Source organism: Choloepus didactylus, chromosome 1 (assembly GCF_015220235.1).
Source record: "Choloepus didactylus isolate mChoDid1 chromosome 1, mChoDid1.pri, whole genome shotgun sequence".
NCBI lineage: Eukaryota > Metazoa > Chordata > Mammalia > Pilosa > Megalonychidae > Choloepus > Choloepus didactylus.
The window spans coordinates 93,307,511-93,326,044 of NC_051307.1; the positions used below are offsets into that span (position 1 = coordinate 93,307,511).

At 36.1% G+C, this 18,534-nt stretch overlaps 1 protein-coding gene across 1 annotated transcript in view; it reads right to left on the reverse strand.

Annotated features, from left to right (window-relative positions):
- The window catches only part of LRCH3 (leucine rich repeats and calponin homology domain containing 3), a 209,431-nt gene that overhangs the window by 16,034 nt on the left and 174,863 nt on the right, over positions 1-18,534 (reverse strand). Inside the window, 7 exon segments of the mRNA XM_037837445.1 lie at positions 1,396-1,533; positions 2,157-2,275; positions 8,089-8,199; positions 8,687-8,735; positions 10,899-10,970; positions 14,661-14,714; positions 16,883-16,930. Coding sequence (XP_037693373.1) covers positions 1,396-1,533; positions 2,157-2,275; positions 8,089-8,199; positions 8,687-8,735; positions 10,899-10,970; positions 14,661-14,714; positions 16,883-16,930 — 591 coding nt within the window.

Sequence of the window (18,534 nt, forward strand, 5' to 3'; positions counted from 1 at the left end):
GTGGGCCCAGGAGGCAAAAACCCTTCCCCTTCCCCACAGCCTGTAGGTAATGACTAACTGCTCCGTCCCCTTCCCTATATTGCTTCCCTCACTCCCAATCTTCTGAGAGAACTCCTTCAATTAATTACAGGTACCCAAAAACCCCTCTCAGGCTCTGTTTCTGGGAAATCTGGCCTAAGACATGGACTGGATATCTGATATTATGAAATTATTGTTATATTTTCTTTGTTACGATTATAAAGGAAATGTCTCTAGTTTTAGGAAATGCAGGCTGAAATACTTAGGGGGATAATGTGTTCTAATATCTGCAACCTTTAAATTATACAGATGAAGCTAGTATGGGAAAATGTAATAAATGTCAAATGGAAATAGGGACTTCAAGTGTTCTTTGCATTCTTTCAATTTTTCTGCAGGAATGAAAATTTTCATAATAAAATTTGAAGGAAAAATAGAAGAGGTGTGTCAATCCAAAGCCTGCTCTTTCTCTTACGTGTTACAATCTTGATTAATGAGGACCAGATCTGACCATCAGTCTAAAGAAAACCTGCCAGCCATTGTGAATGCATATTCTTCCTCATTTTCCACCTGAGGTTGGTCGCTAGGTCATGTCAATTCCATCGCTGAATTAATCTTCTCCGCCTATCCCCTCTCCCCATCCTGGCTCCCCTTGTCCTAATTTAAGTTATTTGTGTCTAGCCTGGACTAATGCAACAGCCTTAGATGGGCCCTTTCCTCTAGTTTTATCACCTCCAATCTACCTATCAATCTCTTAGCAGCTAGAACGATCATTTTAAACTGTGATTATAATCATATTACCCCCCCCTCCTTAAATTCTTTCAGCATTTTCTCACTGTCTACAGTAGGATAAACTTCTAACTCCTTGATAAGGTACACGAGGCCCTTGTAACATGGCCCTTGCATAGCATACCTCTCTAGGTTCATTCCCTGCCCTGCACCACTATACCCTGTGTATGATCCATTCTGAACAACTTAAGAATTCCTTGAATGTGCCATGATCTTTCATAGCTTTTGAATTTAGGAATACTATTTCCTATGCCAGAAATGTCTACCTTCCTCTCTGTACCGCTGGCAAATTCCTACTCATATATCAAGAATTAACTCAAATTTTATCTTTTCTGGAAGGATTCCCTGAACCCTCCAGGCAGAGTTAAGCGGTCCCTTTTTTGTATGCCTATAGCACACCTATAGTAGACTTCTCCTAACATTTATTGCATGCCTATAATTTTTTGTTTACATGTTGACTTTTCCTCTGAGACTCAGGAAGAAACTGGACTCCATTCATATTTGTATCTCTAGCATCCAGCACAATGCCTGCTACTGTGCTTAATACACAGCTGATGAATAACCAAACATTTCTTAGCATTATAAACTTACTACAGCTGGTGAGGGAACATGAATGCTTGGGACAGATCGAGGCCTCACATGATTGGCCAAATGGCAAAGAACAACACCATCGGTTAGAGCTGCTCCAAGATCACAAGGCAGAGATACCTTCAACCGGTACTCAATATGCTAGAAGAAAAGAAAACAAGTAATAACATTAATTGGAACGTGGTTGATACATAGGACGTAATGGAGTTACAATGGGATATATTGCATTAGAAATCAAGATAAAAAGCAGTAATAAGAACCACAATACCTATTTTATCTGTCTATCCTAAGTCAATAATTTAGGGAGATCTAATATATATGTATGGCATCTGATCCACAGTAGTCCAGTTTGGCAGAAATCCATTTATAGTTTCTGATAAAAAAACTGGAATATCTTTCAATTCCAAAATAAAATAAAGAGCCAATCATATACATGTAAGTGTGTATATGGGTATGTGCGTGTAAATACATCTAAAAATATTACTTTTATAAGATTTTTTAAAATGTGAAGCAGAAAGAAAAGGAAAAAAAAAATTTTAATGAGTAGGGCCAAGAAGTAAACTATATGGAATAACCCAGCTCATTTTCTTAGTAAACAGTTGAAAATAATTTTCTTAAGAGCAAAATTTAATGTAAAATAAATTTTATACAATAGGCACTTGATGATTCCACTGAAAATTAAATGCCAAATAAATAAGTGATGTCAGGATTATGGATTATAACAATATTATTTAAAAAGTGTAATTCAAAGGAAATGTACAAACTTTTCGTAGTTGATCTATTAATTCCAGCTCTTCTTCTCGTTGTCTTGAATTCTGTCTTGTTATAGAATCTGTAGAATCAGTGGTAGGAGCAGATGATGAAAAAAAGGGTGAAGGATGACCTAGAAAAATATAAATGTGTAAGAGAGAAAGGTGCTAGTGATAGACAAATACGTGAGTCTGTCTGATCAGTATCCTTACAAGCACAGCACTTTCTATTTTCTGGCTTGACTTTTTAAAAAAGATTTTATTATGGAAAATTTCAAATATACACAATAATAGGGAGAAAAGTACAAAAACTACCAAATGTCTGTTACCAGTCTGGCTCAACTACTTTTGTTTGTTTGATTACATCTTTAATTGAAAAACATTGAAAACTAACATATGTACAGAATACAAATAGTAGGCATACAGCTCAATTATCATAAAAAAATACAACCAAATCATAAATTTAATATCGTCAATACCCAGAAGCCCCTCTAATTCTCTGTCCCAATCAGTACCCAAAGGTTACTACTGACTTCTAACACCACAGATAAGTTTTCTCTATTTTTGAGCTCTCTACAAATGAAACCATACTGTACTTATTCTTTTGTGCCTGACTTTTTTTTCCATGTCCTTTTTTTAAATTGAGATTGTTCCTACATTTTCATTACTCCAGAAAAGAAATGACCAAAAAAAAAAAAAAAAAAAAAACAAACTCAAATCCTCCCATACCCCTAACCACCCCCCCATTATTGACTCATCGTATCGGTATAGTAAAATTGTTACTGTTGATGCTGTTGATGAAAGAATGTTATAATATTACTAACTGTAGTATATAGTTTGCAATAGGTATATTTTTTCCCTATATGCCTCTCTATTATTCTAGTTATATTGTCACACATTTGTTCTAGTTCATGAAAGAGATTTCTAATATTTCTATAGTTAATCGCGGACATTGTCCACCACAAGATTCACAGTTTTATACATTCCCATCTTTTAACCTCCAACTTTCCTTCTGGTGACATATATAACTCTGAGCTTCCTCTTTCCGCCACATTCACGCACCATTCAGCACTGTTAGTTATTCTCACTCTCACAATGTGCTACAATCACCTCTGTCCATTTCCAAACAGTTAAGTTCACCCTAGTTGAACATTCTGCTCATAAAATAAGCAACCGCTCCCCATTCTTTAGCCTCATTCTATATCCTGGTAACTTATATTTCATGTCTATGAGTTTACATATTATAATCAGTTCATATCAGTGAGACCCTGCAATATTTGTCCTTATGTGTCTGTCTTATTTCACTCAATATAGTGCCCTCAAGATTTCTTCATCAACTCATTTTTTTTTAAGACGGTTTTGTTCACATACCATACATTCTGTCCTAAGTAAACAATTCTTGGTTCCCTGTATAGTAATGTATTTATGTATTCATCACCATCACCACTATCTATATAAGGACATCTCCATTTCTTCCACAAAGAAGGAGGCAGAATCATAGAAAGCAGAGAGACAAAAGAAAAGGAAAAAAGAGAGAAAAAAAAAATGACAGCTAGGACACAACAAAAGGAAAGACAGCATCAAACTAGACTAAAGAGTCAGACAACATCACCAATGCCAAGAGTCCCATACCCCTCCCTTATGTCCCCCTCTTATATGCATTTAGCTTTGGTATATTGCCTTCGTTACATTAAAGAAGGCATAATACAATGTTTCTGTTAATTACAGTCTCTAGTTTGCATTGATTGTATTTTCCCCCCAATCCCACCCTATTTTTAACATCTTGCAATGTTGACATTCATTTGTTCTCTGTGCCAGTTTGAATGTATTATGTCCCCCAGAAAAAGCCATATTCTTTGATGCAATCTTGTGGGGCAGACATAATAGTGGGGATTAAGTTGGAATGTTTGGATTTGGAGATATGCCCCACCCAACTGTAGATGATAACTGATGGGATATTTCCACGGAGGTGTGGCCCCGCCCATTCGGGGTGGGCCTTGATCAGTGGAGCCATATAAATGTGCTGACTCAAAGAGACTGAAGGGAGTGCAGCTGTGAGTGACGTTTTGAAGAAGAGCAAGCTTGCTAGAGAGGAATGTCCTGGGAGAAAGCCATTTTGAAACCAGAACTTTGGAGCAGACGCCAGCCACGTGCCTTCCCAGCTTACAGAGGTTTTCCGGACGCCATTTGCCATCCTCCAGTGAAGGTACCTGATTACTGATGTGTTACCTTGGACACTTTATGGCCTTAAGACTGTAACTGTATAGCCAAATAAACCCCCTTTTTATAAAAGCCAGTCCATCTCTGGTGTTTTGCATTCTGCAGCATTAGCAAACTAAGACATTCTCCCTCATGAAAAAACATATTTGTACATTTTATCACAATTGTTAAGCCCTCTAGGTTTCAGAGTTATACAGTCCCAGTCTTTATCTTCCACTTTTGTTCTGATGTCCCACACACTCCTAACCTTCCTCTTTCAACCATACTCACAGTCATCTTTATTCAGTGTATTTACATTGCTGTGCTACCACCACCCAAAACTATGTTCCAAACCTCTCACTCCTGTCTTTTCCTACCTGTCTGTAATGCTCCCTTTAGTATTTCCTATAGAGCAGGTATCTTGTTCACAAATTCTCTGTCTGTCAGAGAATATTTTAAATTCTCCCTTATATTTGAAGGACAGTTTTGCCGGATATAGGATTCTTGGTTAGTGGTTTTTCTCTTTCAGTATCTTAAATATATCACCCCACTTCCTTCTTGCCTCCAAGGTTTCTATTGAGAAATCTGCACATAGTCTTATCAAGCTTCCTTTGTATGTGATGGATTGCTTTTCTCTTGCTGCTTTTAGGATTTTCTCTTTGTCTTTGACGTTTGATAATCTGATTATTAAACATCTTGGCATAGGCCTATTCAGATCTAGTCTGTTTGGGGTATGCTGGGCTACTTGGATCCGTAATTTTATGTCTTTCATAAGAGATGGGAAATTTTCATTGATTATTTCCTCTATTATTGCTTCTGCCCCTTTACCCTGCTCTTCTCCTTCTGGGACACACATGACATGTACATTCATGTTGTCATTCAATTCCCTGAGATACTGCTCATATTTTTCCATTCTTTAACCTATCTGTTCTTTTGTGTGTAGGATTTCAGGTGTCTTGTTCTCCAGTTCCTGTGTGTTTTCTTCTGCCTCTTGAGATCTGCTGTTGTATGTCTCCATTGTGTCTTTCATCTCTTGTATTGTGCCTTTCATTTCTATGGATACTGCCAGTCATTTTTTTGAACTTTCGATTTCTACCTTATGTTTGCCCAGTGTTTTCATTATATGCTTCACCCTTTTTGCCATATCTTCCCTAAACTTTTTTAATTGATTTAGCATTAGTTGTTTAAATTCCTGTATCTCAGCTGAAGTGTAAGTTTGTTCCTTTGACTGGGCCATAACTTCATTTTTCTTAGTGTATGTCCTGGTTTAGATGTATTATGTCCCCCAAAACGCCATGTTCTTTGATGTAATCTTGTGGGGGCAGGCGTTATTAGTGTTGATTAGATTGTAAGTCACTCAATCAGTGTTTCCCTGGAGAGGTGACCCACCCAACTGTAGGTGATAACTCTGATTAGATGATTTCCATGGAGGTGTGGCCCCACCCATTCAGCATGGGCCTTGATGAGTTTACTGGGGTACTATATAAGCTCATACAGAGGAGTGAACTTGCTACAGCCAAGAGGGACACTTTGAAGAAGGCACAGAAAGCTGAGAGAGTAGCTGCAGATGAGAGACAGTTTGAAGACGTCCCAAGAGCAACTGAGAGTGACATTTTGGAGAGAAGCTGAAGCCTAGAGAGGAACGTCCTGGAAGAAAGCCATTTTGAAACCAGAACTCTGAGCAGACCTCAGCCACATGCCTCCCCAGCTAACGGAGGTTTTCCAGACCTCATTGGCCATCCTCCAGTGAAGGCACCCAATTGTGGATGAGTTACCTTGGACACTTTATGGCCTTAAGACTGTAACTGTGTAACCAAATAAACACCCTTTTTTAAAAGCCAATCAATCTCTGGTGCTTTGCATTCCGGCAGCATTAGCAAACTAGCACAGTGTAGGTTGTAGTTTTCCGTTGTCTAGGCATCTGGTTTCCTTGGTTACCCCAATCAAATTTTCCCAGACAAGTATGGTATCTGGTCTCAGAAGGAGGCAATATTCAGTATCAGGTTTCCCTGAGGGTGTGTCTTAGAAGACTGACACACCCTGTGAGGTCTCAAGCCGCTGTGCTTTTCATAACCTGCCCAGCAGATGGTGCCTGTCAACCTGTTGCTCCTGACTGGTTAAGGAGGTGTGTCCCATTTACTTTCTGTTTTGGTTGCTTTCCCCCAGGCTCTGGGGTCTGGTTCTGAATGGAAGGCCTGTAATAGAGCTGAGCACCACCTCCTTCCTCTCAGGGAAGAACACCCCCCAGGGAGTTATCATCTGCATTTAAATAGGTTCTTTGCCTCTGTGACTCTGCTATCTCCACCCTTGTCTGGGTCAGAACGCTGCAAACTGAAAATTGCTGAGGCTTTCTCCACTGAGCTTCTTGGGTTGAGAGAGAGAAAAGGGAGAGAAAGCCCTCTTTCAGAACCAGTCCACGCCCCCCCCCACCCCCCCACCCCAGTTTCTCCCAATGGCCAGAGATAGCACCTGGTCCTCTGGGCTCCCCATCTCGGGACAGAGAAGTTTTACGTCTCTTTAACGTCAGCTGCCATTAAAAGCCTCTGTCTGCTTGTTGGGGATTTGTAGCTTGAATTCAGCAGTCCGCATTTGTTAATTCAAACCCCAGTTGAAGCTGGACTGAGGTATATTTGCTTATTCAGAGAGTGTTGCTTTCTACTACAGTGAGGTTTTGCAATTTGGGCTGCCATGGGGGGAGACGGCTTCTGGCTTGGGTCCACAGTTTTTATTTAGATTTTATGCTGTGATCTCAGGCATTCCTCCCAATCCAGATTGGTGTACGATGTGTGGGCAGTCACGTTTGTCCCCCAGCAGTTAGTCCAGATTATTTACTAGTTGTTCCTGGTTGTTTATTAGTTGTTCCAGGGGGACTAACTAACTTCCACTCTTCTCTATGCTGCCATCTTCTTCCTCTCTCTTGTGTCTGACTTCTTTTGATCAATATTGTGTTTTTGAGATTTATCCATGTTGTTGTGTATGGTAATGTGTTCCTTTTCATTGCCCTATAGAATTCCATTATACAAATATAATTTATCCCTTGTATTTTTGATAGCCATTTGGGTTTTCTTCAGTTTGGGACTATTATGAACATGCTACAATGCATATTTTTGTACTTGTTTTTGTGCACACAAGTACACATTTTGGCATACACATGTATACATTTCTGAAAGTAAAACTGATGATCATTGGGTACAGAAATGTTCAAATTTAGTAGATAATGCAGTTTTCCATACTAATTGACACCCCCACCAACAGTTTGTCTCTGGCTTGATTTTTAAATCTTACTATGAGTGTGTCTATCAGTTACATTTTAAAGGACTTGAATGTTTATTATCATTTCCAGGTAACTTCTCCTAGGGAAACCAGGCAAAAATTTGTCATATAAAATAAAAGAACCTGAGACTTTAAAAGATTTTTAAAAAATTACTGATTCGTTTTTTTTAGAACACTGAAAACAGTTTTTATCAACACAGAAAAGTCTGAAAAAAGAGCTTCTAACAGAGAGGAGGAAGGTTCTTTAGAGCCTTGAAAGAGCATTTTATTTGTTCAAATACTCTATAACCTGCTTTCAGGTGCTACTGAAATCCTAACAAACTCGAATAAGATTCTCTTCCTTTAAAGTCAGTGAGATCACAGACAAATGCAGTAAGTTTAAAGCTTTGCCAAGGATCTGTTTAGAAATTTAAAAGCATGTCACAGTTAATGGCATTGCACAAAGTCTCTCCCCTTTTGTAATCACTTCACCTACCTTTATTTGTTTCTGCCCTGACAGCTGCTCGGAAAAGGAAGCTTTCAGGACGTTGGGGCTGATTTCTCGGGATAGCAGCAGCAGGAAAAGAATATACAGGGGAATGATGAACTAAATCAGCATAGAAAAGCAAAATAAAATTAAGGGAGATAGAAAGAAAATTAAAAACAGCAGTCATAAACACCACAAAATTTCAATAAATAGAAAGTAAAGAAAACATAAAATTAAACATGGCAACAATATAAAATTATAATTCTATTAATAAAAAAAACATGGGACAGAAAAGTAAGCATGAAAGGGGGAGGTTGCTTATACCTGGTTTTAATTGTCTGTTATTTTTGGTGTAACAGTAAAAGAAGAATGAATATTAATATAGTGCAAATCAATAGCCTTCATAGCGCATGCGCACTTGTTTATAACAAATGGCTGAACAACCAGTTGAAATAAAAAATGGAAAATCTACAGGAAGTTCCCAGTTTTGTGCTTGTTTTCCCATCTCAGAAAAAGAAGCCACAGTTACCTAAGAAGTAACTATCAGGAAAACCCTCATAAGGAAATGTAATCCTCATGGGGTTAACTGTGCCTCTGTGTTTATTACCTGTTTCTGCTGTAGGTGAACCTGATGAGGCATTAGATTTGTCATCAGTCTGTGGAAAAACAGATGTGTTAATTATTATTCAAGAAGAGATATTTTGCACACTTACAGTAACTTTGGGATTATGAAAGAAAAAAACAGCCAACTCCTCTTCAAAAACTAAATCTAGATATGAGTACCTGGTAAAATAAATTTCAAAGTTTTTAAAAAGGCAACTTTTTTTTTAACCTAATTGTGTAGAATATAAAAAGGCTTATGTAATACATTGTATAAAGATAGTCTCATTATCTAACAGGTCTTTCCTTAGACTGTGAAAAGCAATCATCAACCTAAGGCAGAAAATTTTATTGAAAAATGTATAGGAAAGAGAGAACAAAACCTCGCTTTAATAAGACTTTTCCTGGAATAATTTCTTAAGTATTTTTTTTCCTTTGGAGAATAAAATTTAATGCTTTAAGAAGGAGTGATGGAGATTTCTTAATTTCAGTTAGGGAAAAAAGTGTTTAAGAGATGATAGATATATTTTCCAAACTAGTATTTGAGTCCAAGATGTTTTCAATGCCTCAACCAAAGAAACTGTAAAAAGGAGGCAGAGCTAGTTAAACCAAACTAAAGCTTACGAGGTGGGGGAGGGGGGACAGGGAGAGGGAAGGGGAGAGGAAGGGGGAAGGGGATTAAGAGGAAAGAGAGGCAGAGAGGGAGGGAGTGAGGGAGAGAAAGAGAGGCAGAGAGAAGTAAAGCTAATTAAAAAAAAGTTCATTGGTTGGGTTAAAGATGTTGAACACTTGGCAGGGGAGAACTAAGAAAAGCTAGAATAACATTATCAATAATTTTTCAGGCTTGACATCTAATTATACTCAATAATTTAAGTACGTTATAGCTTTATAAATATGATAAAGATACATTTCTGAACATAGTGACCTTAAAGCTAACAACACACACACACACACACACACACACACACACAGACACACACACAGAAAAGCACACTTGATCCATGCCCTTTTTTTTTTTAATCCTATCAGTATTTTTAGAAATCTTCTATCTCTACTTAGAGTTGGGTCAAATGAAATTAATGAAGACAGGGAAATTCAAATGCTAAAAAAAAAATAAATAGAAGTCAGGTTGTCGAGTAAATTTTTAGACTGATTGGAAACATTTTCCAGTAATGATTCCTTGGTTTGACACTTGCAGGCTGAGAATTAAGACTAAATGTAAGTTTCCCTCTTGAGTAAAGTAATGTGTTACATCTTCATTAAAAAACACGACAACATGTTCATCAAGTTTATAAATGCAAATAAACCTAAGTTTAGGGTGTTGCAAAGAAAAGGAAATTTACCCAAGAAATTTAATATAAAACAATAGCATCAGGAATTAGTAAAAAGAATGGACAGGCAAATGAAGCAAAAGCTGGATATATTTTTAAGGAAATAAAAGTAAAGACCATCCTTATTTTCAAGGAATGTGAGATAGGAAAGGAAAGCCAGTTAGCTAAACAAAGACTTGTTCAAGACCAATGGTACAAATAGGAAGAACATTAAAAGTAAATATTATTCCAGATATAGAGGAAAAATACTTTAAAAATAGGACAAGACCTTTTAGTAGGAGGAGTGATATTAAGAATCTAAACATATTAGGGAATAAAAGGACAAAGTTAATATGGCAACTTTATTAGATGAGAAGAAAGAACTGAAATAACACCAAACAGCAGTGAATGTTTTCTACCACCAGGAACAGCAACAAACAATATACAGTTGGGTGTAATGAAAAAACAGCCAGAATAGAGGGAATGTGTAAATGATGATTTCTAAAATGTTCTTTTATTGAAACTAAATCTCAGTGATTTGCATTCTAGAATACTAAAATAATTAGCTCAAATCACTCTGGGGCCATTAACTATAATTGAGAAGGCTTAGACAACTAGAGAGCAAAAAAGGGTTAAGAATGATCACAGAAACTTACATGAACTCAACCTTTAAGCCTGGTTAAGCAGTAAAAGAAATAAAATCATGCCCAAATATAGTGTATAACTGCTGAAATGTAAACAGAATACAAGGGAAAAAAAGAGTACATCCAAATGGTTTCGTAAATTTAGGTATATTTCCTGCAATCTGAGATTTTAGGTTGCTGTTAGACCAATCCAATAGAAAATTTAAGACCTCCCTCTGTAGGCCTCCCACCAAATTTCCTGATGAATTACAATAACAAGAGATACCTTAATAGGCTTGAAGGCAGAAGAATGAGGCAGGGTAGCAGCACAGCCCACTTGATTAAACCCTGACAGCGACTAAATTTCAAAAGAGAAAGAGAAGAAACAGAAGGCAGCATTTATGTTAGCAAAATGTCAGGCAGGTAGACCTGGTCAGTAAAATTAGGAAAGGAAAGGCCACTGACAAACTTTCAAATGATTTACCAAAATACTGTAAGGCAGAAAGAGAATATTTGAGGGGAAAATGCCATAATTTATAAAAGGTTTTCTACCTATATAATTCAAAATATTCTTTATACCTACCACATTAATCAAGAAATGAGAGGCATAATTTATGAAAAACAATTTCCTACCATTTATGCAGAAATAAAACTAAGAACATCATAGTCTTTAGCAAAAACAGCCTTAGAAATAAATGATTCCCGTGCTATTCTTATGACAGAAGAGAGAAAAACCCAGTCTAAGCTAATTTTAACTGAGCAGAACTACCATGAATATTTTCTCAATATTAATCCAAATCAGATTTATTACAATTCAATTTAATAGTTCTGACATGAGAAGACAAGCCATGAGGATTCCGCATCACACTTTAAGGAGTAACCAGCATTTCATTCTGCCTCTGCGAAAGTCCAAATGACCCATAAGAAGGGAAGGTGGAATTTCCCTTTTCCTTGAGTCCTTTACCCTCTCACCAATCAATACAATAAATAACTCTCAGAAAGGGTTCCTTCTAGGACACTTCAAACACTTACATAAAGCTATCAATATACTGAACACATCTGCTTTCGCAATTAATGTCATATCAACAAGAATTCTGAGAATAAGGGTAAGTTAAAGATATTAAGTGTTAGAATCTACTGTATAGAATTTTGATTACAGGTAAGAGCTGCTCAAAACATGACAATTTGGTGGGGAATGGAAATCAGAAGATAAAACTTTCACAAAGGGTATGTAGTGAATAAAATTTTGCCTGTTAAAGCAAATAAATGAAAATATCAAAAGCTTAAAGATATTAAAGTCTTCATAAGTTAAATAATTTTGAAAAATTAAACTAATATCACAGTTGTCTGTATCATGGGATAAACAAACAAGAACACAAATAAGCATTTAGGAAAAGGAATGCAAAGGTTAATAAACAAATATAGCTTTATTTTGAATTACGGTTAGCTATCTATATCTCTTTCTTTGATGAAAAAGCATGTAATGCATAATATGTGATAGAAAAATTTTTGCAACATAAGCTACCTAAAGGCAGCAAAGCAAGTAAAGAAATAAAGGTATCAAAGAACAAGACTATTACAACAGTAACACACTGTGTAGCTTTACCTGTTCAGATTTCTTGGGACTCATCTTAATGAAAAGTACTGGAATTACTGCCAATCTCAAACATATATAGGATGGCTTAAAGCCATTTTGTTGGCAAAGAGGGAAAAAAGGAATTGAGGGAAGAGGAAGTGAAATGACCTTAGAGAACTCTTGTAATGCAGATGGGATATTGGATGAAAGCAACAGGAGCTTGAAGGGCGGCTCTAATATCAGTGTGACTGCTATTACTTGTTATTCAAATTTACTTCAAATCCTACTTTCAAGGTCTTTAAATCAAATTAAGGATTTATCTTGTGATATCAAGAGACCTTTTCACCACAAACCAATTTAATGAACAGTTTCATGTGTTCATTCAAGAAATATTTATTGAACACCTAATTTATACCAGGAACTATGGTAGGGACTGAGTATACAAAGATAAAGACAACAGTTAATATCTCTATGCCGAAGAAGCTTACAGTCTAGTAGGCTAATAAGGGAGAGATATAAAACAATAAACACCCAAATAAAAGTACTGAGTTGGGGGGAAAAAACTAGAGAACATAAATTTGGTTGGAGGGAGGGTAAAGAAAGGGTATTGTAAAGATGTGACACTTAAGCTAATACCTGGCAGGTGAGGAGGAATTAACCAAGGAGTATATTCAGGGAGGGAAAGTCATTCCATGCAGAGTAAACAGCATTTGGAAAGAACTTGCCATATTTGAAGAGCTGAAAAAATGTTGGTACAGTGGGAGCCCCGAGATAAGACTGGAGGGGTAGACAGCAGCCAGAACATGCAGGAGGTTGTAGGTCATGATAAGAAGTTTGGACTTTATTCTAAGGGCAAAATGAAACCCTTTAAGTGTAGTTTTGAGCAGATCAGAGGTATGATTAAGAACACGACTTTTTTTCTTGCACAGTGCTGGGCACTATTTGGCATACAAAGAAATATGTGAACATGGTCCTTTCTTTTAAAGGCCATCTTACTTAGATCAGACATGTAAGCTTACAACTAAAACACAGGAATACATATTTTGACACACGGCTGAAGGCCATTTCAAATTGCACGTTGAATAAGTTTTGCATTTTTTTTTTCAAATTCCACCTTTTCCTTGACAAGAAAATCTGGGCACTGAGACGACATGTGTTACTAAATCTCATCTTCAGTTTTCTAAACTGTTTCAGTTACAATATGGGAAGACATACAGCAAAGTGTTTAAGAGTACAGATTCCCAAGTCAGCCAGATCTAGATTTGAACGCAGTCTTGCACTTATTAGTCATGACCTTGGATAAGTCATTTAACCATTCTATGCATCAGTAATCATTTGTAAGATGGCGACAAAACTGCCTACCTCTTGAGGTTGCTGTGAGGAGTGCATGAGATAATTTTGGTGATATATCTGGACTATCAGTGTCTCTCAATATTTTTCTGCATGAATTAAAATGATTTATTATTTGCTTCTCATGCCAATTAACTCCCACTAAAACTCCAGGGGTTCATGGTTGTATTCATCTAGAAGACTGCCCAGTTAAAATGTGCTTCACCTATCTCAAAGGAAATGATGATTGTAGGATACAAAGAAATTTTAACAGAAAATGGAAGTTCATGTAACCGAAATCTCTTGCTGAAGCATGCAATTCATGTAGCAGTATGCACAATGGCAGCAAGTTACCAGCAGTTACATAAAGCAGGAAATGCTAAAGACACTAGATTTTCTAACTGCTAGTTTTCAATACTACTGTGAAAAAATAACATAAAACATGATAGGAAAAGCAATTCTATAAATGATCAGAATTCTCTTACAAGGCTGAGAAAAGTAAGACTTTCAATAAATCTCCCATGTTATACTTATTTTCAGCTGACAAAACAGGCAATAAACGTAAGTCAATGTTAAAAACGATCAGTAGATAACATTCAGGTTAAGGTATTCTTGAGTTTAAAAAGTGGGCATGCAGGGATAATCTTGAGATGTAAGTATTTAAAAACAAAGATCAGATGTTCAGTAGCTTAAAATAGATAACAAAATAGGATGCCAAATATACAGTTCCATAATTAACAGCAAGGAGTAAGGGAATTCATTTGACACAGGTGACTCATAGGCCTAATTAATGATTAATAAAGTTAAGAGCACCTGGAATTAGAAGCAACATTTAAAAAACAAACTAATATTAAGTTAGGCTGAACACATACACATACAAAAGCCAATATTATTCTCAATGTAAATGTTTTATTTTTGGGAGCACTGACATAGGTAATTGAATCATAGCTGCAGAACTCTGGAGCACTAGGTAAATCATGAGTGGTAATGTAGGGAAACAGCTGTAGCTATTTGTAAAGAATTTAGAAACACTGCTCATCATGTTTTATGGTATTTAGATCATTTCTGAGTGAAAAGCACAATAACTGTTCTTCAATCTCTAGACCCAGCAATGTAAAACTCCATTTTGTGCAAGGATCTTACCACTAACAAGGCACTATCATCAGTATGTTGAGACCTTCTGGATGGGAAGGGACACTGGAGAGGTGGAGAAAAATGAAGCAATGTCAAAAACAAACTATATGCACACACACAATGCATCTCACACACAAGGAAAGAGACATTAACACATACTTGTGAAGATGTTGACATACAGACCACATTGACAATCATGTGGAATTATTCATGCACCATGATAGGTAGTAAGTTGATTCTGAGTACTGATTTTCTTCTGAAGAGTTCAAGCAACTTCAAAAATGATCTTATTGCTTAAAAACCTTCTAAAGCAAGGAAGGAACAGGAATTATTATTCTCTGCTCATAGAAGAGAAAGTTGAAGTATAGGTGTAGCAATAACATAAAAAATTTGTGGTCATTTAGTAAGCCAGTGACAAATTAAATGATAAATCCAAGGGTCATGATTTCTAGTCTAGGCATCTCTTCATTTCCCTTCTCCGACCAAACAAGACTATAATTGAAAATTTAAAAACTGTACATTTTCTTTTCCCGAGGAGCTTGTTTTTGGATAATGAATTACCCCAGAACCACCAAGAAGGAAATGTTGGGGTAAAAAAGGAAGAGTGTATTAAACTTATCAAACTTTGATTATCAAAGGTTTGTACCGAATTATTACCACGTGAAGAAAAGGCAACTGAAGAACTTACGTGAATCTTTCAGGTATACCAATGCATAATGTTCTCATATGAATAAACAAAAAGTAGTTTTATGTTCAATAAGACTTTTAAAAACCTTTTATTCAAAACGTTTTATTCAAAACATTTCAGATGATAACATTTCCCCATACCAGTAATACTTGTCCTTTAAAAACACTGTGTTGAAAATTGATGCTTGTAATGCTCCATTGTGTTAGGCTTTTTTCAAATAAATTATTTTATAAAAAGTTGAGCCCAAATTCACACAAATAATGCCTTTACACATTTTTTTTTAGGGAAATAATGATCATAAATTGAAGAAATGAAGTTAAAGGTAAAGGGAAATGATTAATAAGAAAGCCAACTACTTATAAGTTTCATTTTAAACAGATCAAAATAGGTTCATAAATTTTTAAAGGCTAAGTAATTAATTTTACATTCTAACTTGTAATGAAAATGTACCACTTAATATCACAAAACTAAAGTGTACAAAGTATAATCAATAATATGAACACTTAGGAAGTGACCATTGAAGCTGAAGTATTATGTGTACAGAGTCTTTTTTGTTTCATGTCAAGGCAACATTCATCTGTGCCAGATACAAATCTGAATTCTCTCTCATTACATAGTATGCTTCTAAAATGGGTAAGGGGGATGGATAATGCCTCTGGTGGGGGATGGAACAAGAAGTATCATAATTTCCAGGTGGATGTGTATAGATTTAAAAAGCCCCCTGTATGGGAAGTGAATCTCCCTGGCAACGTGGAATATGACTCCCGGGGAGGAATGTAGACCCGGCGTCGTGGGATGGAGAACATCTTCTTGACCAAAAGGGGGATGTGAAAGGAAATGAAATAAGCTTCAGTGGCAGAGAGATTCCAAAACGAGCCGAGAGATCACTCTGGTGGGCACTCTTACGCACACTTTAGACAACCTTTTTTAGGTTCTAAAGAATTGGGGTAGCTGGTGGTGGATACCTGAAACTATTAAACTACAACCCAGAACCCATGAATCTCGAAGACAGTTGTATAAAAATGTAGCTTATGAGGGGTGACAGTGGGATTGGGAATGCCATAAGGACCAAACTCCACTTTGTCTAGTTTATGGATGGATGTGTAGAAAAGTAGGGGAAGCAAACAAACAGACAAAGGTACATAGTGTTCTTTTTTACTTCAATTGCTCTTTTTCACTCTAATTATTATTCTTGTTATTTTTGTGTGTGTGCTAATGAAGGTGTCAGGGATTGATTTAGGTGATGAATGTACAACTATGTAATGGTACTGTAAACAATCGAAAGTACAATTTGTTTTGTATGACTGCGTGGTATGTGAATATATCTCAATAAAATGATGATTAAAAAAAAAAAAAAGCCCCCTGTATATATTCTGACAAACTCCTTGGCCTATTTCTTTTTATTCCTCTTAAGTAACATTTTGGGAGGAGAAAAAAGAAAAAAAAAAAGGCAATATACTGATCACTGAAAACATGATAATCATATACAAAACATTTCATTTCCACTGTAATAGCAATAAATTCCAAAGAAAAGGTGACTTACCTCACCATGTAAGGGGGGTTGTTTTTGTGGATTCTGTGATGCTTTTTGCTGTACACCCGCCCCCGACACACAAAAAAAGGGAAGTTGGTTAGAACCTGGAACACTTGGAAATGAGAAATTCTATTTACTAAAATAATCACTCATCTTAATTTCTGTACCTCTTGTGTTTAGCACATTTCTACACTTATTGGTTAGATGTTGCCTCTTCCCTTAAATACTTTACAATTTAAATGTGGAAAAGCAGTAAACTGACAAAACAGTATTATATATACATATAAAATAGTAATAAACTACATGTACATGCATACACACATTCACAATCAGAGTAATGATCTCACTATATTTTTTTTCAATGAAATCATTCTCTCTAATGGATTTACATATCCCTTCTAATGCTAACAATTCCAGCTTTCTCTGGTCAAATTTTGGGTTTGTATTTTCAACTGCCTAGGGAAACTCTCTACTTGCAAACCCCACTGTCACTTCATATTCAACATATCCAAAACCAAACTCATAAATGCCCATACTGACTGGGTCCTTTACCCAATTTTCTAATTTTTATTATTATATCAATGAATAATGTATATAGTATCTCAAGTGATTACTCCATGAGATAAACAAATCTTATTGGAATCGTGTTCATTTAAAGATAAGGAACTTGAGGATAAGAGATTTTATGTGACTTGTGCAAGGTTGCAAAGTTTATCAATAACTTAGCATAACTGAGATTTGCACCTGTCTGCTGACTTCACATTCTATGTTTTTACCACATTATTAATCACTATAAAACCATTTTTGGCCTCAAAACCTTACACATCTATGTGCAAGGCATAAGTCTCACTGATGCTTATTTTGAAATCTCTTACAGTTAGTTTATAAAATATGTGGTAGTACGAGGTGCAGCATCATCATACTAGTATTAAGTAGCTGCATTCATAGTAATTCTGAAATAGTTAATATTTAATAGTTAAATATTACACACATGAGGAAACTAGAGGCACAGAATGGTTCAGTAACTTTCTGAAAGTCAAGCACATAGCAAGTGGCAAAGTTGGATTCAAATTCAAATATTTCCGATCTTACGCTCTTACCACTGTGCCAACACTGCCTCTCCCTAATAACCTCAGAAATAATCTAGTTTGTCACCTTCATTTTGCACCCTGGTTTAATTACTGCAATTACTTTTTATTTCATTTTCCTCTCTCTAGTCTTTTTTTCCTAACTGATTCTACAGGAGTAGATGAGTTTTTCAGAATATTTCTCCCCTCATGTTGTTCTCGATTAACAACTTAAAATGGTTCTCTTCTGCCAAATAGATCAAGATCAAACTCTAATTTGACATTTAATCAAGACTGTCTAAAATGTGTTCATTTAATCTCCTTCTAGTTGTATGACTTCTACAGAAGATAAGCTAAATGAGTTAATTCATGCAAAAGAGATAGAACAGCACTTGGGACATGGTAAATATTAGTTATTATTATTTGTTGAGAGGCAGTATAGCATTATGGACATGGCATAGGCTTTGAAACCAGCTTTCTTGGATTAGAATCCTTGTTTTGCCATTTATCAGCTGCGTATTTTACCCCAGGCCAAATGTTATCCTCTCTGAGCCTCAGTTTCCTTAACTATAAAAGGGAATAATAATAATAATA